Source organism: Camelus bactrianus, chromosome X (assembly GCF_048773025.1).
Source record: "Camelus bactrianus isolate YW-2024 breed Bactrian camel chromosome X, ASM4877302v1, whole genome shotgun sequence".
Lineage (NCBI taxonomy): Eukaryota > Metazoa > Chordata > Mammalia > Artiodactyla > Camelidae > Camelus > Camelus bactrianus.
In genome coordinates, this window is record NC_133575.1 from 80,163,011 (window position 1) to 80,187,430 (window position 24,420).

At 43.1% G+C, this 24,420-nt stretch overlaps 2 protein-coding genes across 3 annotated transcripts in view; one reads left to right on the plus strand and one right to left on the minus strand.

Annotated features, from left to right (window-relative positions):
• Positions 1-24,420, minus strand: part of NOX1 (NADPH oxidase 1) — a 129,471-nt gene that overhangs the window by 99,396 nt on the left and 5,655 nt on the right. The window lies entirely within an intron of this gene.
• ARL13A (ARF like GTPase 13A) lies at positions 10,260-19,912 on the plus strand. Its single transcript, XM_010969752.3, has 9 exons — positions 10,260-10,318; positions 10,674-10,744; positions 14,838-15,087; positions 15,964-16,069; positions 16,767-16,945; positions 17,544-17,634; positions 17,731-17,911; positions 19,115-19,201; positions 19,414-19,912. The coding sequence occupies exons 1-9, from the start codon at positions 10,260-10,262 to the stop codon at positions 19,419-19,421; spliced, it is 1,032 nt and encodes a 343-aa protein (XP_010968054.1). The 3' UTR covers positions 19,422-19,912.

Here is a 24,420-nt window from a genome sequence, read left to right on the forward strand (position 1 = left end):
GATAAACCTGTAGATTAAATAAGATGATAGTTACTAGGGTGTTCAATTTATAGTAACTCTTTAAGCTAAGTTTTGTTTTCTGTATCTTTATTTTTAACTAAAAAGTTGCTTAAAATAACAGGGATGAAAGGGGAAAGGGAAAAAACCTGGTTCAGGGAAGGTTTCTTTTGAGGTGACAAGAAGATGAGAGAATTGAGAGATGAGAAGGAACCATGAAAGTGAAGGGTGGGAGGAGAGTATTTGAGGCAGAGACTGGACGCAGGAGATAAAGGGTAGGACAGGAAGTCCTGATGCAAGAATATGTAGTTGTTCATATCCCAGCAATAGGATGTGAGAGTGTGTAGATTTATTATAAGGTATTGGCTCATGTATTTATATAGTCTGGCAAGTCCCAAGATTTGCAGGGTGAATTGACAAGCTACAGGTCCAGGAGAGCTGATTAATTGGTTCCAGTATAGTCCTAAGGCCTGAGAACCAGAAAAGCTGATGGTGTAGTTCCAGTCCCAATGCAAGCAGGCTCAAGACCCAGGAAGAGCCATTGTTTGACTCTGAGCCTGAAAGAAGGAAAAGAATCCAATGTCCCAGCTCAAAGACAGTCAGGCTTCTGCCTGACTTCTTCCTCTCTTACTTGGGGGATGGTCAGCTTTTTTCTTCTAGTCAGGCCTCCAAATGACTGGATGAGGCCTACACATTAGGGAGGGCAATTTACTTTACTAGGTCTTTCTATTTAAATGTTAATCTCACCCAAAAACACCCTCACAGGAAGACTCAGAATAATGTTTGGCCAAATATCTGGGCACCCCATGGCCCAGACAAGTTGAAACACAAAACTAACTTATTACACTATGTGTATTACAAATGTATCAAACACTTCACTAAAGGGGGTAGGCAAGACGTGTTGACCCAACTAACTTTGGAAATAAGCGGAGTCTGTAACACTAAAGGCAAACGGAACTGCATTAAGGAAATGAGAATGAGGACTTTAGCTGACCTTAGTATATCGATACTGGTTCTTACCTTATGCACTATATGAGCGTAAGGTGCTGTAAAAACTAATAAACAGAGTCAAGAAGCCAGAAGGGGGAGTTCTCACAACCTAGACACAGCAGCCACCAACGGGAAGTAGAAAGACTTCCTATTTTTGCCTAGTAAGAGCTCAGCCAATGAGAGACTGTCACAACTCAGCCAATGAGAAGCCACTATACTGCAAACTCTCGATTCCACCAATGGAATCTTTGCTTACTAGGCCTCCCAACCGCCTCTTTTCTTTTATAAAAGAGTTCTCTCCCCTGTGTGGTACAGGGAGTTGCCTGTGGCTCGCCAGCGTTGCAGGCCTGAAACGGCCGTTCTCCGCTAATTCTGAGTAAATCTAGTTTTTGCTAGCGAAATAACTGACAGCCTTTTTTGTTTAAGGTCAACATTTTGGTGGCTCACAAGGGGATTCAGAGAAGACCCCCCAACGACTCTGAGGCTGGTGAGCGGACAGGTGTGTGGAACCCAAGGAGCGCACTGAGGTAATTTTTTTCTCACCACCCCGAGGTCTGAGGGTAAGTCTTTTTCCTGGATCCAAACTTCTGCCCTCTTTGCGTTTTGAAACTCTCCAGGTTTAATTTGGGGTTTATTTTAAGGGTTTATTCTTTCTGATTAAGGCATTGTTCTGTGAGTACTTGTTTGGCACTTTGGCCTCGTTTCTTTGAAATTACGCTGTTCCAACTGGAACTGTGCTAGCCTTTAGCTTGATTTCTTTTGGAATAGGAGCTGTTTCATTGGAAACTGTGCTGTTTGGCCTTCGGCCTGACTCACTTCAGGAATAGGCTGTTCCATTAGAGCTGTGCTGAGCAGACTTTGGCCTGGCTCCTTTGAGTCTAGACTGTTCCCTCAGAACAGGCCTGCACGCTGTTTGAGGCTGTTTAAGCTGTTTGAGCTGTTAAGACTGTTTGAAAATTGTTATTTTACTCTAGAAAAAAACTTCTGAGAAATGGGATCCCAATTATCTAAATATTTTGAGGACACCCCCGCCTACAGGGACCCTGGCTGATTTTATGTTTAAAAACTGCAGTTCTTCCTCATACATATTTCTAACTAAAGGGACCAACCTCACCAAAGGCAATTTAGAACGTCAATGGACATTATGGGGAAGTTCTGAAACCCCAAACTTACTTTTCTCAAAACCAAACTGAACAACCACAGCTCTAAAATTTCCAAAACTGAATGGAATGCCTATTCCGATTATTTTGAGGCTTCAATACGTTATCAGGAGCCTAAAATTGCATCTCTGCAAAATAAAGTTTTAGGATTAACTGAGGCAAAGAAAGAAAGAAAGATAAAATGGCTTCCAAAGCCTCATGTCCCTCTTCCCTGCCTTCTATGTCTCACATCCTGCCTCCAGTATTATCTTGTTCCTGTTCCCTAGCTCCACCTCCAGCACCATCCTCCTTCCCTTCTATATTGCCTACAGTTCCTCTGTAACTCTCAGTTCCCCCATACCAATTCTCTCACCAAACTTTCCCTTTTCTTTGAAACTCTCCCCACTGCCTTTTCCACTGAACTTGTCAGAACCCATCCCTTTAAAATTAAGGCTTCTGAGGATCCAGAAGCTAAACTCAATCTTTTTTTATATTCCCTGGACTAAAGTAGAGCTGTGAACCATAGTCAAAGATTTTCTCAAAGTAACTGAAGATTGTCACAGATTTTCTGAGGAATTTGATACAGCCATTCAAACTTACCAGCCTGGTTACTCTGACTTAAATCAGCTAGTCATATACTTGTCAGCGAAGGCCAGGCCCAGCTTCGGATGAAAAAATTGCCAACTGGGAAAATCCTGAAAGATCTCTGAAATTACAACTGAGAGACCAGCCCATTAACTTATTATATGATCAAGTTCAGGCAACTGCTAAGTGACTTCATAGAGCAATTCATAGGGCTTTTCCAAAGCCTGTTGATTAGAACAAAATTCAAGCTTGCACACAAAAAAATCTGATAAACGTATTCATGACTATTATGATCAATTTCAGAATGTATTTAAGGAAAACTCTGATCTTTCAGATGTTGATTCCACCCAGGTAGCCTTCAACTCTATTTTTATTAATGGGCTGAACTGGGATCTTTTCTAGTAAAAAGGACCAGGATGGAATGGAAAACTATGACCACTCCAGATTTAGTTATCTGGCAAAACACCTCTCTCACACTCAAGATAAGTCACATAAAAGGAAAATTGCTAAAATTCTTAATCTTCAACTCCAGGAAATGGAGGCCCGTAACCAAAATCAAAACCCTCCTAGTTTCTGCTATTATTGCAAAGAGCCAGGACACTGGAAAAGAGATTGTTAACAAATTTAAGCACTTCAGGTGCCTTCAGCTTTCTAACTTGCCTTTCCAACATCCTCCCAATGCTAAATGACAGGACTCCAAGGAACTACAGGGGTTTTTCCCAACCCCTCCCTCTTGATTATCTTGGAGAAACATTTCTCCAGATTAAGGATAAATCTTTTCTAGTCCTGACACCAGAGCCACACTCCTGGTGCTCAACCTTACTACTATGAAACAGTCCCTGTCTTGGAGTATTAAAACATTTCAAACAGCGGGGATCTCTAATGAACCTCAAGAGATTCCTCTGAACCTGTTGCTTTTTATTTAGGTCATTTGAGAGATACACACCCTTTTCTCCTTACTTCCTCCACCGTAGCCATTTATTTGGCCGAGACTCCTTATAGAAGTATCATGCTGGAATTTTTCTCTCAAAAGGAGGAAATGATTCTTCAGTTTGACACTAGTCATCAAAGCAGCTAATCAAGTGAATTAAATGACCCTGTGAAATCTTTTTATTTGCTCTGTCTCCTTACGTGCAAAATCTCCAACTAATATTGGTAAAATTCACAGAACACCTCCCATCAAGATCCAAATAAACTTCTCAAAACTTCTTCCAGAATTAATCAATACCCTATAAGTAAAGAAGCTATTCAAGGTAAAAAGCTCATAACAGAAGATAATAAGGCTTAAGACCTTATTATCCCTTGTACTAGTCCCTGTAATTCTCTGATTTTACCAGTGAGAAAACCTAAGGGCTGAGAGCAGAGGTTTGTCCAGGACTCCTGAGCAATAAACAAGACTGTTATCCCTCGACACCCTGTTATTCCTAACTCTTATATGCTACTAACCTCCAATTCCACCAGAGGCAAATTCTTCACTATAATTGATTTGTGCAGTGCATTCTAACCAATACCTTTTTGCCTTCATTTGGGAAGAAAAACAATTCACCTGGATGGTAACGCCTCAGGGTTATACTGAGAGTCATTCTTATTTCTCACAAATCCTGAAGGCTGATCTGGATGATATAAAGTTCCTTGGGAGTTCTACTTTGTTGCAATGTGTACGGTCTGCTTCTTTGCTCTCCTTCTCAAGCCTCCTCACAGAAAAACAGTATCCACCTTCTAAAGTTTTTAGCCTTAAAGAGACATAAGGTTGTTAAGGAAAAATTGCAGTTTGCCCAAACCCAGGTTCGATATTTAGGGCATCTAATATCTGAAAAAAAAGCTACATCTAGATCCAGAAGGCTTCATCATGTCCTAATTTCCCCCAAAACCAAAACTAAGTGCCAACTGTGAGGTTTTCTTGGGCTAGTTAGTTATTACTGGAACTGGATTACAAGTTTTTCTCCTATGGCCAAACCTCTGTATATTTTACTAAAGAGCAATACCAACCCAACTTTATGGGAAGAACCAGACAAAATAGCCTTTAGGACGTAAAGGAGAGTTTGATGAGCCCACCCACCAATTATCCAATTATCAGATTCCCTTTTTCATTTTTATATATGAAAAGGACGGTAATGCCTTTAGGGTACTCACCCAAAAACATGAGGACCACCATCCATCCATAGGGTATTATAGCCAGCAACTGGACCCTGTGGCACAGGGATACCCACCTTTTGCCTTAGAGCCATTAATGCCACCGCCCTTTTGGTTAAGGCCACCAAAAAGATCATTGTGCAATCCCCTTTAAGCATTTTTGTACTTCATGCAGTAGAAGCCCTTCTGAATTCTCATCACACTCAACATTTCTCAGTCAGCCTCCTCACCTCCTGTGAAGTCCTTTTGTTAACTTCCTCACATAATTCTTTTAGGTTGTTAATAACCTTAATTCTGCTACTCTTCTGCCCTCCATCACCAATGAAGTCCCTCACGACTGCTTAACACTGATGGATCACCTCCTGATACCTCGTGATGATCTGCAGGAAAATCCTTTGGGTAATGCTGACTTCTCATCATTCGCTGATGGTTCTTATTTAAAAGATGATAATGGCAAATATTGTGCTGGGTATGCTATTGCAACTCCTTTTGATGTTGAGGTAGCATGTTTACCTCTGGCTACTTCAGCCCAACAGGCTGAATTATATGCTCTTACAGAGCTTGTACTTGAGTCAAGCACAAAACTCCCAATATTTGTACTGATAGTAGATATGCTTTTGGAGCAGCTCATGTTTCTGGAACACTGTGAAAGCAACATGGCTTCCTAACTTCTAGTGGACATAAAATTTAAAATGGCCCCTATGTTCATGAATTACTGAATGCAATTCTTTTACCTGCCACTTAAGCTATTATTAAAATTCCAGAGCATTCTAACCTTGACTCCCTGGGAGATAAGGGAAATTACCTTGCTGACATTTCCACAAGGAATGCTGCCCTTAAAGGAACCAACAGCAGTCAAATTTCTGTCATGGTCCAAAGGGATATTTCCCCAACTGATACTGTAGAAAAACTAGCTGGATTGACACAACATTGTAAAATGACTATAACTCAATAAAAAAAAGTTAAAAAAAAAAAAAAAAAGAAAAGAAAAACTAGCTGGAGAAGCCCAACAGCTGACCTCAGAAAAGGAAAAACAAGACTGGAAATACAACAACTGTTGGTTTGATAAAAAGAGAAAGCTCTGGTTCAGACCAAATAACAACTCAGTCCTACCGGAGACTCTAAAATTCCCATTCCTAACCACTGTACGTGCATTAAACCATTGGCCTACTGACCAAATTATAGCTTTCATGAATCAGTATTGGTGGGGAAACATTAACAAGGCTGCAAAAACTACCTACCTCACTTGTCCCACTAGTCCAAAGTACAACCCGGGGAAGCCTGTTCTTACTGCTCCTGGACATTTAAACTGCCTAATGGACCATTCGAGGTCTGGCAATTGGATTTCATACAACTTCCTCCATCTCAGAGATATAAATACGTTTTAGTCATGGTCTGAATGTTTTCACACTGGACTAAAACATTCCCTTGCAAACAAGGTACTGCCTCTTCTGTGGCTAAAGTCTTTTTGTAAAATATTATCCCCACCTGGGGAATTCCTCTCAAACTTCATAATGATCAAGGGACCCATTTTCCTGGTCAGGTACTTTGGCAAGTCTGTACTGTTTGGCCAGTTTTACAACACTTTCACTGCACTTAACATCTTCAACCCTCTGGTGTGGTCAAATGCATTAACAGCATTATTAAGACTCAATTGGCAAATTTGTAAGGGCCCTCTAAGTAACTTAGCCAAAAGCATTGCCATTGGTCCTTCTAAATCTTAGATCCATCCCTTTTGGAACTCAAACTCTCACCCTTTGAGATAGTCACAGGACACTCAGTGCACTTGGCTTCTGCCTCTTTTGACCCACAACTGATAAAAGGAGAGATACTTCAATATTGAAAAAGCCTATTGCTTCTATTTAAAATAATGATGTTTTGGTAGAGCAATGTTTTCACAGTGCGCTCTTAGGAGACGAAGACCTTAAGCATCGTTGCAACCTAAAGATTTCATCTACTGGAAAAGACACCTCCAGAAGGGCTCTCTAACCTCACTGGAAAGACCCCTATCAGGTACTGCTAACCAACCTTTGTGCCATCAAACTCCAGAGAACAGACTGCTGGATTCATATGACATACCTAAAGAAAGCACCGCACCCTGAGAGGACCTGCATATCATCTGGTGACCTGAAAGTTAATAGTTCCCGGAATTGAAGCAGACAACATCTGATGAGACAGCTTACCCCAGACATCGAGACCAGACCTGCTGGAAGTTCGTCTGCCAAACCTTTGATAATGATGTGACACTTCATATGATCCCCAATGTCTATGATCTTGATGATATATGGACTTTAGATAAAAAATGCCTGAGAGATTTCCCTCCTACCCTTCCTTGTTACTTGAATGTGACCTCAATAGGTTTCCAATACGTGCACTTTCCCTCCACTGTGGGACACTATACCCAGTAAAGGTCCCTTCTGGCATTCAAGGACAAAAAGCCACTGGAACCAGAAAACCTGACTCTTGATCAGCCATGCTTTTAGAGAAAGATCATGATCAAAAGGAGGAAATGTAAAAATGAATAAACAAAAATCACAACTGAAAGTCAGGAGGCTAGAAAGGGGAGCTCTCACACCCTGTGACAACAGCAGAACCCAACAGGAAGAAGAAAGACTTCCTCCTCTTGCCTGGTAAGAATTCAGCCATTGAGATTGCCACAACTCAGTCAATGAAAAGCCACTATAATGCCAACTCTCAATTCCTCCAACAGACTCTTTGTTTACTATAGCCCCCCAACTTCCTTTTCCCCTCCTTGCTGTAAGAGGTACCTGTGTGTGGCTTGCCATGGTTGGAAACCCCAAATTTTAATTCTTTGTTGACCCTGAATAAACCCATTTTTGTTGGCAGTCTATTTGTTTTAGGTCAACATTGTTAATAATAGGGGAATATGGGTATTTGGGGACTATCTGTATTTGTAATTTTTCTGTATATCTAAAGCAGTTCTAAAAATAAAGGTTTTTTAAAAGTTGACTAAAAAAAAAAAGATAAGTACCATACAGTTTGTCCAGAAGAAATGGAGAGGCCCAGAGCTGAGACAGTTACTCTGGTACCCGAAATCTCACTCACACAGCCTGTCAGACCCTTAACTTTAATACACAGACGCTGAAGCCAGACCACCTGGCTTTGAATTCTGGCTTTACGACTTACTAGCTGGGTAACCTTGGGCAAGTTACTTAACCTCTTTGTGAACCTCATCTCTTAAAAAGAATGAAAGCCCTGCTTTTTGTCATGTTATAATAAGGATTAAATGAGTTGAATATGTATAAAATACTTAAATGTGTGCTGGCAAATAGTAAGTTCTATACGAATACTTTGTAAACTGAAAAAGGAAACCATGATGACTAAAAGTTCATTTAGTAATTAGCTATAATCATACAAGGTAGGGAGATGTGGGTTTGGTTGCTATGAATCAGGCAGTGGTTGCCATGGACATGACAGAACCTTGCCAGCCACTGTTAGGACACTGCCATACCCTTTATAAGGGGGCAACTGAGCTGTGTTACTCTGCCAAGAAGGCTAGAAAGCTTAATACACCTTCCAATTATTCTACACATCTTATGTCTTTCACCCAAAAAGAACCAACTTCTAATCAGATACATAATTAACCACCTCAAGGTAAGAAAAATATATCATTATCTCCATTCTATAGATAAGAAATCTGAAAATGGCAGGTTTAATTTAGGTGATTTCATCCCAGAGTATCCAGGAGAGGTGCTAGAAATGAAAGAAAGGACCTGGTAATTCCTAGCCCAATTATTTTCCTTCTCGGTTACCCTATGTATCCTTCTTAGGATATGTTCTTAAGGAAGAATTTGTGTGATGCCAGTTTGACCTTTCTTAGTGGCACTAACAAATACAGACTGCCTGAGATCAAGTTAGGAAGCTCTGCCAATTATCAGGAAATAGACATGAAGCTGCTACTGGCCTTGTCTCAAAGGGAGATGGCTATCATGGAACCCAGATGATCAGACTCTGGTGTTTCAGGCTTCAGGTCTTAACAGCTTTATGAGCAAAGCCGGAGTGACGCTGGTTTTGATCATAGGCCACATATAAGGTTTCTCTTTTGTCTGGCATAAACCAGAGCCATTCTCCAAGAGGTCCTTATGGGAAGCCGAATAACTTCCTAGAGAATGAACTATGCTCTAAGAAATGATACGAAATGTAAGAGTCTCTGTGGGAAAGGCCGTTGTCCGAAACAGTGGGTGACTCTGCAGAACCCTGCTAAGCTGGCACATACCACTGTGCTCATAGACAGCTAAGCAAAACCCATCTGGGTATGAGCCTAAGTACTTTGTTAACCCAGCCAGAGCTTCCCCCAGCCCTGGACCCCAACATAATTATTCATTAGGAAAATATGAATCAAAACCACCATTAGATACTACTTCACACCCCCTAGTATGGCTATAAACAAAAAGACCAAAAGAAGTTGGAACCATCCTGCACTGCTGGTAGGAATGTAAAATGTAAAAAGAGTCTGGCACTTCCTAAAAGGGTTAAACATAGAGTTATCATATGACCCAGCTGTTATACTCCTAGGTATACACCCAAGAGAATTGAAAACACATGTACACACTGAAATTTGTATACACATTTATATAGCAGGATTATTCATAAGAGCCAAAAAAGTAGAAACAATCCAATTGTCCATTAACTGATGAATGGATAAACAAATGTGGTATATTCATACAATGGAATATTAGTCAGCCATAAAAAGGAATAAAATACTAATACATGCTACAACATAGATTAACCATGAAGTGATTGTGTAAATTACTTTTTACTTAGGCAATCACTCCCAAATATGGCTGTACTTTGAAATCACCTAGGCTGCTTATGCAACCCCAAGAATCTTTTGAGAGTACAGCACCTGGACTGATGTTTGAAATCCATTAGACTAGATGATCTCTAAGGTGTCTTACAGCACTAGAAATTGTATGCAATCTATGATAGTGGGTCACCAACACTCACATTTCTGAAGCAGAGGCAGTAAGAGAACCAAGCCTAATGGATAATTGTTACTTAGAACAGGTTTTCCAATAGCTCCTTCTTGAAACCTAAGCTAGTTCTTCTCCAAGGCATCACTCCATCCCACCCCGACCCCCAAAGCTGAATGAAGATATTCCTAACAGGGATAAACCAAGATTGAAGGGATAGGCCATACCTGATGCCATCATGCCTGTGTGGGTTGCTTTAGTGAGAAATCACCCTATTTTGCCTCTCGAGTTGATGATAACCAGTCCCTCCCTATATGACATAGGCAAGGTTGGACAGAATGAAGTAATGGACTTCCAGTAATCCCAGGCTTTCCGTTTATCGGTACCTGTGTACTCATAAGCTGACTTAGGTTTGGTGTTAATAATGGGGCTGATTTCTTGTTTACTTGTTTTCTTTAATATTAAAGAACAAAACTGAATCATGTTCCGGCTACTGACCTCCTGCTGGTCTCGCAGTAAGGAAACTGAAGAGGCACGAAGGTAATGTAATTATTTCTCTAGACCTGTTCTCTTATTTCCTCCAATGTATCTGCCCACAATCCCTCAAAGGACAAGTCTTTATGATATTTATTGTTAGGTGAAGTGACTAAGCAGTGTCTACAAGACTGGGGGCAGGGTTGGGGGAGGATGGGCAATTCTACAAAGCCAGTGAATTGGGGAAGAAAAGCAGCCTTGGAGGCTTTGGGGAGGGGTTCCCATACCACCTTCTAACACCTTGCTGTGCCTGCCTACTGCAGGCAGATCCCCAAACACCAGGAAGAGTAGAATCCTTTGTTTAGCCCGAGAACTAATGGTGCTTTTAAGGCTTTGGCTCATTTTTCTTTTCCATTTCTAGGAGTGTGACCATCATCGTCATTGGATTGGACAACTCAGGCAAAAGTGTTCTTGTGGAGGCGATCCAGAGACGTAAGGAACTAAGAGCATTAGATACTGGTTTAGGTCTCCCATGGGCCCCAGGGACCAATGAAATAATAATTCCCTCCTAGCCCTTACTTCATGGCCCTCAAGTTTCCTCTTTTGAAGGTAAACACTTCCCAACACACACACACTCACTCACTCCTCTCCTCGGGTGTTAGCAGCCTGTTTATGTAATGTCTGTCACCTGCTCCCTTTACAAGCTATCCTAATTGAACGTCCTCTCATGGTGTCAGTACAAATGAACTCACACTATATAAAGCACTGCAGTCAATTATGAAGGATATTTGAAACAGTGTCTAGTTTCAGAGCTCAATTAAAGTGGAATTTGGTCTAGATAAGAGAGACAAGTGTGGGATGATGAGGAAGTTTAATAACATGCAACTCTTTGTGACAGTTCATATAGAGGGTTGGAGCTTGAGAAATGTTGTCAGTCCAGAGATGTGCAAGTTTAATACTAGATCTCCAGTTTAATACCTTGACATTTCAAGAAGCAGTTACACAGAATTGCAGGGAGCTACTTTTCCAGTTGTGAAGACCTTGCTAACTGCAGGCCAGTTAATCAAAGAGCCTAACACAGTGGCTGGCATAGGATGCCCTCCACTGATTTTTAATAAATAAAAGAAGGGGGTATGAGCACGTGGCCATATTTTATATAACCTGGCAGCCCTCTTCAAAGTATAGCAAAGGGCTAATCTGACTCCTCTGCCTCTGGCCAACTTGAAGCCAGTATCAGTTTCCTTGAATGACAGCCATAGCCCGCTGGCTGGTCTCACCGTCTCTAGTTGTCTCCCCAGTATTCAGTCCACACTGTTACCGGAAGGACTTGCCACACCTCTGCCATCATACCATTCTCATTCACATGCCCACACTTTCTGTACATGCTGTCCTGCTCCCTAGCACTTCATCCCCTCCATCATCTACCTACTTAATCAAATGCCTCAAGACACAGCCTCAGCTTGACCTCAGGAAAGTTATCCCCAATGCCCGGTGCCTCCTTCCCCGGCTCCCACTCTATTCTCTGCCTCCCTCTATCATGCACTTATCACGGCATCGTTGTGCAACTGCAAGTCCACCCCCTGCACTGTGAACCCTTGAGTGAAAAGAATGGATCATTTTAGCTCTGTATCTCCAGTCTCTGTACTTTTATTGCCTTCAGGTAGGTACTCATATACATTTGTGGAATAACTGTTCTCCCAGACTCCACCATTCTCCTCAGGCTACATGTTGACTCTTAACAACTTCTCCCTCTCCCCCACCGACCCCCCAGAGGGGCAGCCCCAAGCACAGTTTAGCCAATGGTTCAGCCTAGTATCCCACCTTATAACAGGCAGCAAATTTGACTCCACCTCTCCCAATTCTCTGATAGGCAGACACAGTAAAAAGGTAAGCAGTAGCAAGAAAACCAAGGAGCCAGGATAAATCACAAGATTGCTGATAAAAGTGGGGGTAATTTTTAGAGCCCAACTCAACCCCACCCTAGGTTCCTAGGTTTACCAGTCTGAGTGGGGCCTGGGAATCTATATTTTAAGAACTCCCCAGGTCTTTCTAATGGCCAGCCAGCTTTGAGAAGCACTCACCTGCAATTACCCCTATGCTATTTTGTCTAGGAGAATACTGTCTGCTTTCCATCCTCATTTCTAGAGGATAGAGCCTGGACTCTTAAGTTCTTACTGTGTAACTTGCCTTGTGCTTGGTGAATAACTTGGGGCTGATTCCTAAACCAACAGGTTTATGGTTGTGACTTCATTCACAGAGTTTTTAATGGCTAAGGAGCAAAGTGCCACTGATGTCCATTCTGAAGAATATCTCAGGCCACCTCTGTCCATGGAGGACTGCCAGAGTCAATCCAGTAGGTTGCTGTGTACCCAAAACATAATAGCTCACCTCCCCTGCTCTGGCAGATGTTTATGACTGCCAAAAACAGACAATAACCTAGGCAGGAAGTTCTAATCTACGAGTCATCACTTGTGTATTTGAAGATACCAGCTATAAAATATTTTGGGACATAAGCCATTACTGTCAATGACTCCATTCACTGTAACATGGCATGGTCATGTGGGGCAAGAAACCCGAGCATGAGCACAAGCAGGTGCTCTAAATGAGAGCGTTTAGAGCAGTGCCTCTCAAACCTGGCTATACATTTCAGTCATCTGGGGAGCTCTAAAAAAAATGATGCCTGAACCCCACCACAGGTCTATGGCATCAAACCCTCAGAGAATGCGGCCTCGTGGCAGGGGTTTCAAAAGCTCCACAGGTGATCCTGGAGCACAGTGAGTACTGAGCCAAAAATCAGAATCACTTGAAGCACTTTCACATCTACTGACCTGGGGAACAAAGGTTCAGATATTTTCCTCTGAAGAAGGCTCAGGAATCAAAATCTTAAGCACACCAGACAATAATGAGACACAACAGGCATGAGTTTTACTGCTTTCTAAGCTGGCCTTGATACAGTGAATATTTTAAAATTACCTTTAGAGTTTTAACCTATTCATTTATTTTTAAGTAGTCTAATCCAGACATAACAAATAACACATCAAAGTTATAAGTGAAAATTGTATGTTATGTGAAAGCTATAATTAAAATCATTGACTAACATAAAAACAGAAGAGGACATTATGAGATGACATTAAATGTGGTATGTACATATACACACATACATAGAGACATATTATGTATACATATAAATGTGTGTATCATGTATTTCCAAAGATCTGAAAGCATCCTGTTAACTTCAGAGCTAAATCACTTGTTCTGGCAATCCTATGGAAAATGTCCCAGGTAGATCTGATACTATAAATAAGACACTACTGATTCTGGTCTTGGAACTCCCAGGTGTAAGTGCACAGAATCTATAAAATCATTATGCTACTAATGTAGGCAGAGAGCTAGGCCAGAACTGTCAGCTCAACAAACTGGAATGTATCTACAGGCTGTCATGCTGAACTACATTTCTCTGGGGCTGACTGAGGTGTGGAAGGCCCTGCAGGATTGTATGGTCTGACCATAGCCCTGAAAGGGCAAATGAATCTGAGTTTAGCATGGTTTCTCGGGGGAGATATGAGGAAGAGGACTTCATACTCTCATTCACAGTAATAGGCACGATCACCATTTATTGAACACCTACTAAGTGTAAGGGAAGGCGAGCCCCTCCCTCACAGAGCTTATATTTTAGTTGAGGAGACAGCACACGCACAGAATGAGGTGAAGGACCAGTGTAACAGACCATGTGCTCAAAGAGAGAGAAGTGAGAGCCGGGCAGGTCAGAGAGGCTTCCTAAAGAAAGTGGTACTTGAGATGAGCCTTGAGAAGAGCTGGGAGAGAAGGGCTTTCTGTTCATTTATTCATTCGCTTATCCAATTCAGTCAATAAATATTTCCTCAGCCCCTGTGTGCCAGCTTCTGTGCTTGGCATTGTGAAAATAACAGTAAAACCGAGGGGTTCCTATCCTGTTGCAGTTTATAACCCAGACAAACAAATCACAGAATGCAGAATGCTGTAATATGTGCCATGATAGTGGTTAAGTCCAGAAGACAGGCACCTTATCCAGACTGGGGGATGGTGGTGTGCATTAGAGAAAACTTTCTAGAAGCAAGATCTAAATTGGTATTTAAAAAACCAACCAGGTGTTAAGCCAGCAGAGCGTGGTGGAGGAGTGTCCTAAGCAGCAGGAATAGCACCTTGTGAAGGCCCAGGACAAGAGAGAGTGTGACAGTCATGTGGAGTAGGGGCTGGGGAGGTAGAGGAGCCAAGAAGTAGAGGGAGGAAGAGATGGCGTGTGGACCAGGGACCCTGGACACCAGTCAGGGTAGAGATGGATCTGGCAAGTTAGGAGGTAAAGGAGTCTGTAGTCTATCCTGGAAGCGGTGGGCACTCACCAAACGTTCCTGAGCCAGGAGAGGGTAGCATGGGTAAAGTGCCAGCTTAGGAAGATGAATCTATGTGTGAGCAGGATGGCAGGACACCCCATAGGAGCCCTCAGGGCAGGCTCTATTCAAGTCTCAGATCACCTTGTGACAAATTCCTTCATCTAACTCTAGACCCCTGTCTTGTGGTTATTTCTCCTTTCTTTCCCTATGCATAGTGCTCCCCAGTAGGATGGGCAGTTGTATGAAATCTGAACTGACCACACTCCTGCTGGATGATTATGAAGTTTCCATCTATGACCTGAATGGAGATACGAAGGGTCAAGAAATCTGGCCCAACTACTACGCGCAAGCACATGGGCTTGTTTTTGTCCTGGATTCCAGTGACTTCAGCCGCATGCCAGAAGTGAAGTTCATCCTAACACGCCTGTTGTCTGATGAAAGAGTGGCAGGAAAACCCATCCTACTGTAAGATTCTACCTTTGTGTCTGATCTTCCCTTCCCATTTTGTGCCTTTAGAAAAGCAGCAACATAGGAAGGACCTAGGTGGTCCCTTTGTCACATCCAGCTAGTCCTCCTCTCCTCTTAGGCTCAGTGAGGGGGAGCAGCTCAGTCCTCTGGGGGTGGTTTTCAGGAGCCACTTTCTACCAGACACTGCCATGGGGAAACCTATTACCTAATGGTGCAAAGATAATTCTGAAGGCGAGCATCAAAGGGAAACAGAGTAATATCTGGACCTTCCACCCCTATCCCTCAACTTGTCCTGAAGACTGCTTTCTTAAATTTGCTTCTCTTTTCTGGCTTCAGTCTCTGACCCTGAGACGATGGCAGAAAATCCCTATTTTGTATATTCATTGCCAGTGGCCTCCTCCCTTGGTGGACTGCCTAAGAGTTATGTAACTAACACTTATTCCAGGCTAATAATTCGGGTGGCCCATCAATCTGCATCCCTCACCCCACTCCCTTTTAGCCTTTTTGGTTCCTCATTAGCACCCCCAACTCCAGCAAGAACAGAGCTTGGAGGATGTCAAAGCTCCACATCTGTTCATATCCCAGGTAGCAATTCTAATGAAAGTTTAATGGCGTAGCGTAGAGGAAGTGGGAAATGAGGCCTGGAGATTAATTGTGGTTTCAAATTATTTGTGCTATTCTTTCCTTCACTGAGAGGTGGCTAGAAAAATGTCTGGCTCACCTCACTGGATATGAACGCTAGTTCCTGGATATGCAGCAATTGTACCAGAATTGGTTGACCCCTCCCTTTCCTTTCTTTTCTTGCCCTTGACCTCAATTTCTGTTTCACTTGTCCTCTCTTCTTCCCTCCCTCTCTCCAATGCCCTGCCCTAGCCTGGCCAACAAGCAAGACAAGAAGGATGCCCTCCTCCCTTGTGATATTATTGAATATCTGCTGCTGGAAACACTAATGAATGAGAAAAAGTCCCCGTGCCGAGTGGTAAGTGTCCAGCCCTCCCCGCCTTCATCCTCTCCAGCAAGGCCAATGCCTCTCCTGGCCTGGTCCATAATCAGCCTCCTATGGCGCGTCTTAGGCAAAGATTCTCCCTGCCAGGCAACAACCATGGTCATGATTTCTGACTCAACAGTGATAATAAATATCACACTCTGATAACACTTCACATCTGTTTTCTCATTAGGCCTGCAAAATAGCTCTTTAAAATTGGAAGTTTCAAGAGCCTCGTTTTATGGATAAGAAAGCTAAGGCTCAGAGACTCTCAGTGACTTGTCCAGGGTCACACATCCAAGACATTACACTTGATTAAAGGATCTTAGCTTTTGTACCTTTCATTTACTCTCTCAGGAGTGAATGCTGGGTGTCTCCTGGAAAGTCTTTTTTTTTTACTTTGTTATTGTATTATTTAATTATTTTATCTCGGTTGGGGTGGGGAGACGTAATTAGATTTATTTATTTTTACAGGAAGTACTGGGGATTGGACCCAGGACCTCGGGCATGCTAATAATGTGCTCTACCACTTGAGCTATCCCCTCCCCGCTCCTGGCAAGTCTTAAGAGCCTCTCTAGGCACAGCAGAGCTTACATGTACCTCTGCTCTTTGGCTCAGGGTGATTGGGATTGTGGGCCCCAGGACTCCCAGGTTCCTGGGCTGGAGCCTTCTCTTCTTTTTTTTGTCACAGGAACCCTGTTCAGCCATTAAAAACCTTCAAAGAAGGAACCATCAGCCTGTAATTGAAGGCCTGCGCTGGCTGTTATCTGTTATTGAGTATAAACGTGAAGAGCAGCATACTCGCCAACAGCCACCCCCATCAAGCATTCCAGCTTCCGGAAGTTTAGACGAAAGATGCTCATCAGAAAGGTACTGAGCGGCCTGTTAGGTGTACTGATAAGAATAGATGCAGGATCAATCTTCAACATAAGCAGGGAGTCCTGGGAGGGGCTTGGATTCTGTGCAGCACTGGGCAAATCTCTCAAGAGCAGCTGGCCCCAATGGGGCAAGAGCAGTGACCTTGAGCATGCCAGCATGGTTAGGTACTCCCTCCCCCTGGCACAATGTGAGTCATCACGTTAGTGGGATGAGTTGTACAAAGGTGAAGCCATCAGAATTAGAGCTTCTCCAAAATAGGGTTTCTATTCCCTGGTTTGTCACACAGAAAAGGAGCACGAGCCCCTTAAGGAGCATACTGGCAATATCCTGCGGGTGAATATCCTGGAGCTGCCCCATTCTCCACTTCCCATTCTCTGATCCTCCCAATAATAAGGAAAGATGGGAGAGAACAGGAATGTGGAAAAGAATAGGATCAAGGTTTTGAGGAGTAAAAGGACTAAATGTCCTCTTGCTCGGTTATCCCTTTCATTGTCCAAACACATATGGCAGGGATGGGGTGATGGCTGTGCTTGATTAAGGAGCTTGCACCTTTTTTTCACTATAGCTTTGTCCCTTCTATCTTTCCCAGTTTTGCTACCCAGATGGGAATGGCCAAAGGAAAAAGACCACATCAAGAACAATCCTCAATGGAACCAAGGCCTCTAAAGCCAATCCTACAGGTTAACAGCTCATTAAATGTCACTGCCCTAGGGACCAATCACTGCACTCTCAGGCACCAACTGACCTTTTTTTTCCCCCTCTGTCTTGCTATACAGAAAGAAGATATAAGAGTAAGAGCTAAAAAGAACATATCAGTTACATTTGCTTTAGAAGAACCCATGGAGGAAGGTGAATGTTTTGGGGGAAATGGATCTCATAACATCACTGAGCATCACTACAATCAGCGTGATAACTTGCAGTCCCAGGATCCATATGCCGAGGACAATCCTTTTGAAGGTAATGCTGGATCAATGGTTCGTCAGAGAAGAAAAGATAGAAAGACCTTCCCTAACAATTTATAAAACAGTATTCCTATTTTGAGTTTGAAACTTTTCTCATACTGTGGTTGGTGGTCAGGAGAAAGAGGAGTAGATGAAGTGTAGGGAGAGTGTTCGGGGACCACTCGCTGGCAGCCCAGTATGATGCCCCAGCACTGGCTGACACAAGATCTTTGTTTGGATGGCTGTAGGGTTAGCTTAAAGGTTATGATTTCCGGTGGTGGAAGTATAAATTGGTACAACCTTTAGGGAGAGTAGTTTGCTCTCCTGCTCTCCCTCTCAATATATATATCAAGAACTTTCAAAATGTGGGAACCCTATGAGCTAATCATCTCATGTCTTAAACTATAGCCAAAAATAATTCTACAAGTACCCAAAAAAGGGTGCTCATGGTTGTTCAATCATGGTATTGTTTACAACAGCCGAAAGTTGGAAACAAGCTAAATGTCTAACGATGGTGAATGGCTAAATAGATTATGGTGCCACCCACACACATGGAATGCAATGCAGACATTAAGAGGGCCAATGTTGTCTTACATTTACTGGCCTGTAAAGTTTTCCAAGACCTGACGTTTTGTTAGAGAAAATGGCAAGTCAGAGGACAGCATGTACAGCATGATGTGTATACATGTGCAGAATATCTGGAGGGAAATCAAACATGAACAGTGGTTTTCTCTAGGGCTAAGATTCTAGGTGATTTTGAGAAGTAAAGGATCAAGGTACCTTTTTTGTGGATTTTGCTTTTATTGGAACTTTTTAATAATCATATATGATTCTCCCAGTACACTAAAGGCACTGAAAAAAAGCTGTGAGGACTTACAGGCCCATTGTTGTTAATAGCTTATGCCATCTCAGTGTTCCTTGGCCCCAGTCTCCATGATGGTAAACTGCCCATATTATAATTTCACCTCTGCTCTTCAAGGGATCTGGCCCTTCACACTACCCCAGAGCCTTAGGCTGTCACACCCATACCAGAGGGGCCTGAACTTGGCCAGGGCTGCTGAGGAAGAGAGAGGCACTGCTCTGAGATTGAGGGGTGAGGATTAGAGTTGAGTGGAAGGAATCTGGTAGAAGAACGGAGGAAGTGTTTTACTAGAGGTCAGAAAATACCCCTAAATCTCTGTCCAAAATTGAAATCCATTTTTTATTTCTATAACCTCAGAACCAAGGGCAAAAAAGAGAATGGACACCTGGGACCCAGAGGAGATACTAGTGGACAATCCCTGTGGAGAAGCCTTTGGATCCTGCGGTTAGTATTCCTCACGGGAAGGGGAGAGGGGAGAAAGCAAAAGGGAGAGAAAGTATGAGGTCAGGGCAGAGGGTGTGTAGCTAGTGGGGTGCAATCTACACCCCCTAGGGAAGTAGCGAACACCCTCCTCCCCCGGATGTGGTCTGGGAAGGACAGGAAGCCTAGTACTTAGCTTCACTTGCAGTGACTGGCTGTTTTCTTTCTCTTTTTAGACTTTTAACAGAGCACTGAAGAGAAAAATGGAGGGAAGTCAAAAGAAATATATCCCTCCTTCAGTGAATGGATTTATCTACAGAACCATCAGGATTACTTAGCTTTTCAATTTCTGTTTGCTAATACCTCTACAGTCCCCCCTAAAACTCCACCTAATCTAACATAATATTCCTAAGAACCCCCATTGTTCTTGTCCATCAACATTCTAGCCATCAAATGAATCTTATCCCCACGGAGAGGCTCAGGAACAGCAGGGGAGCATCCACTTGAGAATGAAAACAACGTTGGCAAAGAAGATCAGAGCCTTGACATTTCTGTACCCAGATGCTCCTGATGAAGTCTGTGAACATGTCGTGGGTGACCAACTGAAACTGAGGTTTAGATGTACACAGTCAGTTTAGAATTACATCTTCCCCTCTACGGTTATTGGGTATAAGGGGACTGGCATAAACAATTTCTCTGCTGAGAATTAGGCTCTGTTGAATCATTTTCAGTCATGCCTCCAAAAACAACTCGGTTTTAAATTCCCAGCCACTGTCTGTGAAGCCTGGCAACGATTCTTTTGCTGGCCCTTCAGGAATAACAATTGCTGTCTGTCCTAACATTTGGGTTAGGTATGCAAAACCTGTATGAACTTAAACCCATTCAACTCTCCATCCCAAGAAGGGCAGTGGTAGTGGTGGTAGTTATGATTCGTTATTATTACGACTATAACTTTCACCATCAGCAGCACAGCCCCCATTTACTGAGTGCCTTCTGGACATCAGGTGCAGCACTAAGCCCTTCCCATTCATTATCTTATTCACAACAACCCTTGGGAGTAGGCAGTATCCGTGCCTGCGAGTTACAGATGAGGAAACTAAGGGGCAGACATTAAATAACTTATCCAAAGTCCCACAGCCTGTAAGAAGCAGAGCAGGATCCTGTATCCAGATCTCACTCTGGGGCTACTTCAGGCCAGAAAGATCTGCTTAGGCTTTTCTCAAACTCCATCCAGAAAGAGAAATCTACACCCAGGAGAGATGCTGAAGCTTAGCTATGCCCAGGTCAGAATTATGTTGTTAGCAGAAAGCACACCAGTAGTCTTAGCAGACAGCTGAGTGAGCACTTTCACTGTACCAGGTGCTGGGCTAAGTGTCTTACATACATTATTGCCTTTCATCTTCACAAGTTCTGAGGTCGGCTCTATTATCATCTTACAGAGGGAGACACTGATGTTCAGAGAGGTCAAATCACTTGTCCCAGGGCACCCACTTGGAAATGGCAGAACTGGTGTTCAAACTAAGGTCCAGCTCCATAACTCAAGCTCTTAATTCCTACACTATATGGTCTCACCAGGCAGTATAAACCAACTAGCCTACAATTGTTTCTGAGAAATACAAACCTGGCCCAGAAAGCTCAGTCTCACAGCCCCATCTGGAGGACCCAACACTGTCTAAGGCTGCAGCATTGACTCTTCTACCTGGCCTGTGGCCTTATGCCCAAGGGGACCACCCCAAGAACCTTGTGGGACTTTGACAGGATTCTGACTGAGGCTCAGCTTATTAGTGATGGAGCCAGAAGGAAACTTACAGAACCTCCAGTCCAACCCCAGTTGTTAAAACAGATGAGAAGTTTGGGGTACAGAGAGGTTAAGTGACTTGCCCAAGACTATACAGCTGATCACTGACAGACATGCTCCTAAGATCCAGATCTCCTGAGTACCCGAGCCAGTGCCTCAATGTACTATGTCCTCCCTGGGTCTTCTCTGGCCACTCTTCACCCACCTCCTCCAATTTGCCAAAAAAATATCACTGGACAATTCTGCTGACAGTTACTCTCTGGGGTGCAGCAAGTATCTGTACTGATGCAGAGTTTTATCAGGCAGGAGACCATGATTCAACAAACCAAGGTTCTTCAGAAAACAGAATCTTCCACATTTCTCTTTATGACATGTATGTCTACAAGGCAGGCACACTTTCTCTGCCAAGGGGGAGGGGGACATGTGGCTAAAAGGGGCTGGGAGTGCTACCTATGACTATGGACAGGGTGGACAATTTAGGCTGAAACAACCTCTGACAAAACTGAAATTCAGAATATGGGCACAATTCCCTTTCTACAGTATTGTTCCTGTGCTCCTGGGTGTCAACCAAATTTTCCTACATAGAATCCATCAATCACTAAAAGTTATTTAAAGAATATCTTCCAAACACAGCCAGCACGCTCTTATTTATTTGGAGTGAGTAGTTTTGTTGCTGCCAGCTGTTAACGTACTTTCCAACCCCTTATCAGGCTGGGTGACTGGCCAGTTTCCCCTAGTGGAGGCAGGAATACGAGAACCTATCTCATAGGCTTGCTGTGAGGATCGAAGGGGACAATCCAGATCCAAATGTTTAGCATAGTGCCCAGCACATAATAAGTAGCTCCTGAAATGTCAGCTGCTATTATTACAATTAGGGGAGGATCTTAAATCATTAGACAGCTATACCCCGCTTCTGGGAGAAGTATCCTCTTTTCTGTAAAGAACAACCCAAGGAGAGATGTCTTAGAGTCTACGGTCCAAACATTGAGAATCTATGGTAACTATAACCACTGCCGACCACTGCTTCTCACATCCTTGTCTTTGAGAATCCTAAATCTGCCAAAAAGGTCTTACAAATCTATCTCAGCATGGCAGCACAGAGACCAAGATTAATGAGAGTTTCTTGAGCCTCGAGGGCAAATTTTCTTTCAGGCAAGTGGTTGCCTTGGAGTTTCTCTCCTTTCCTTGTCAAGGTCCTGGCCTCCTCTGCCAGGACTTTTAAAGTCTAGCTCCTGTCAGAGGCACTTCGAACATGTGACCCTGGACCATCATTCAACAAGCCCCATGTGGTCTGGGTTCTTGTCCATTTTGTCTTGCAAGACAGGCCTGGGCTTTCTGACTAGAGAATTCAATATGCATACGTAGAGGGGTCCCTCTGCTCCAAATGGTTTTTACTCTTGAAATCTGATCTCCGCTGTTCATATATTGTTTCTACCCACCCTGCAGTGCCCATTCTGCAGGGTTGGTATCCAGTATGACCTGCAGAACATGGGTCATAGAGTCACTACAGAGTAAGGATTAAGGAAGAACTGTGATAATTTAGGGCTGGAGCATGGAAACCAAGAGTAACTAACCCAGCTACAAACGCCCTGAGATTTAAATGTGTGTTGCTTGGGCCATCCCAGTTGTGTTTTGAATATCACTTCTCCTTCCCAGTAACCTATTAAAATTACTTGCTTTCCAGGCAGTTGCAACTTGCAAGACTTAACCAAATACACCGAAAACACCACCACTCAGAATTCTGCCAAGTAGCATTCTTAACCATAAAACACCACTGGCTATGGGTGGGGTAGGGGGCAAGCCTGCACTCACTGCTTTGTCACTCACTCCTGTAAACCCTTCACTGGATGGCCGAAACTAGGATTTGTAACAGGAAGTGGGGTAGAGAATAGGACTTGAAACCATACCCCCATCCCGCTTCATTTTCATAGGTGCACCTAAAAGAACTGTTGCCATGTCACCCCGACTTCTGCCTTATTCCTTTAGCTATAATAATCTATCTTCCCACTCCCCTTGCATTTTCTCTCATATCAAGCCCTGTGGGAAACGCAGGTGGAGTTGTTATCCCAGGCGAGAGAGAAAGCAGCAGGAACTTCCTGCTGTTGGCAAGGAGACAGTTTCAGCCGAGGGTTGTGGGAGTCAGGGTCTTGCACTTCCAATCCTGCGCCCATGAAGTGCCTGGCTCAGGTCCAGGGAGCCCAGGAGGCCCTGCTGCCGGGTGGTGGGCAGAGCGATGTTAACAAAGCGCTCAAACTGTGCTGTGCACTGATGACTCAAGAATCCCACGCAATCCCACACTCAGGCTAGTCGCCACTTCCAGGAACTAAAATAGACCTCTGGTGCTAAGAGACAGCAGGCCTTTTATATCTGCTCAGAAAAATGAGCCCAGCCCTAAGAACCATCCTGCTATGTGATACAATGGAATGTTACATTAGCCATTAAAGGTGACAATTATGCGCGCTGTGTAGGTGGGAACCAGAATGTGAAATAATGTCACGAAAAAAAAAAACCAGCAAAATAGGTAACAGGTACACATGCTGATCAGAACTATGGAAAATATACAGAGAAGAGCTCATCCCTAAAGAGCGAAGAGAATGAGGAGCACCAGAGTTGGAGTTTCCACTCTCCCTCCGCTGACACCTTTTGTAATGATACACTTTTTAAAGTCGCTGTGCTGGTCACACTAGGTTACTGAGACACCTGCCTTTTAACTGACACAGGAGTTAACTCTGTAGATCATTTGATTCAGGCAATAATGAAGAACTGAATGCTAAGGGGGCTGGTGCTTTAAAATGACTGGATCCTTCCTCTTACCACTTCCTTTCTCAGAATCAGTGCACAGATGAACATTTCAGGTTTAGCACTATGAGAAATTAGCAGTATGAGAAAATAACAGAATTTAGCACAATGAGAAATTCCTTCCAAACACCTGGCCAACCAGACTCTAAGATGAGAGTTTAAGAAAATGTGTATTTGGACCTCTCTTAAGTTAAGCTGCTGTGTTTTGAAGTTGGCTAGCTTATATGGAGAGAAAGGAACTGTTTTTTGACAGGCTGCCAGAAATTCCTTATTGTAAAAGAATTTGCTCAATGCTCTCCTCCCCACCCTTTGTCACTTTGTCACATGTAGTACTTACAGTCAGCCAAACATCCAGCATATTATCTGTGTTATCTCCTGGGGCCCTGGCCTCAACCCTTGCCCAGACTTGGTTTTTCTAGAATTAGCTTTCAATCAGTATGTTTAGTTTTTAAAAGATTATGTGTAGGTTTTTTTAACTTTGTATCTTTAAAATAATTTTAGATTTGCAGAAGAGTTGTAAATACTGTACAGAGGGTTCCCATATACCCTTCACTCAGCTTTCCCTAATGGAAAGCTACGGAACTTTGATCAAAACCATGCTATTAACTACGGAACTTTGATCAAAACCATGCTATTAACATTAGCA

What these genes read in the sequence shown, in the direction of transcription:
- ARL13A (XM_010969752.3), top strand. Translation starts at nt 10,260, where the DNA reads ATGTTCCGGCTACTGACCTCCTGCTGGTCTCGCAGTAAGGAAACTGAA. An exon ending in CTCTAAAGCCAATCCTACAG is followed by an intron (nt 17,635 to 17,730) that starts GTTAACAGCTCA and finishes CTTGCTATACAG; the next exon opens with AAAGAAGATATAAGAGTAAG. An exon ending in CGAGGACAATCCTTTTGAAG is followed by an intron (nt 17,912 to 19,114) that starts GTAATGCTGGAT and finishes CTATAACCTCAG; the next exon opens with AACCAAGGGCAAAAAAGAGA.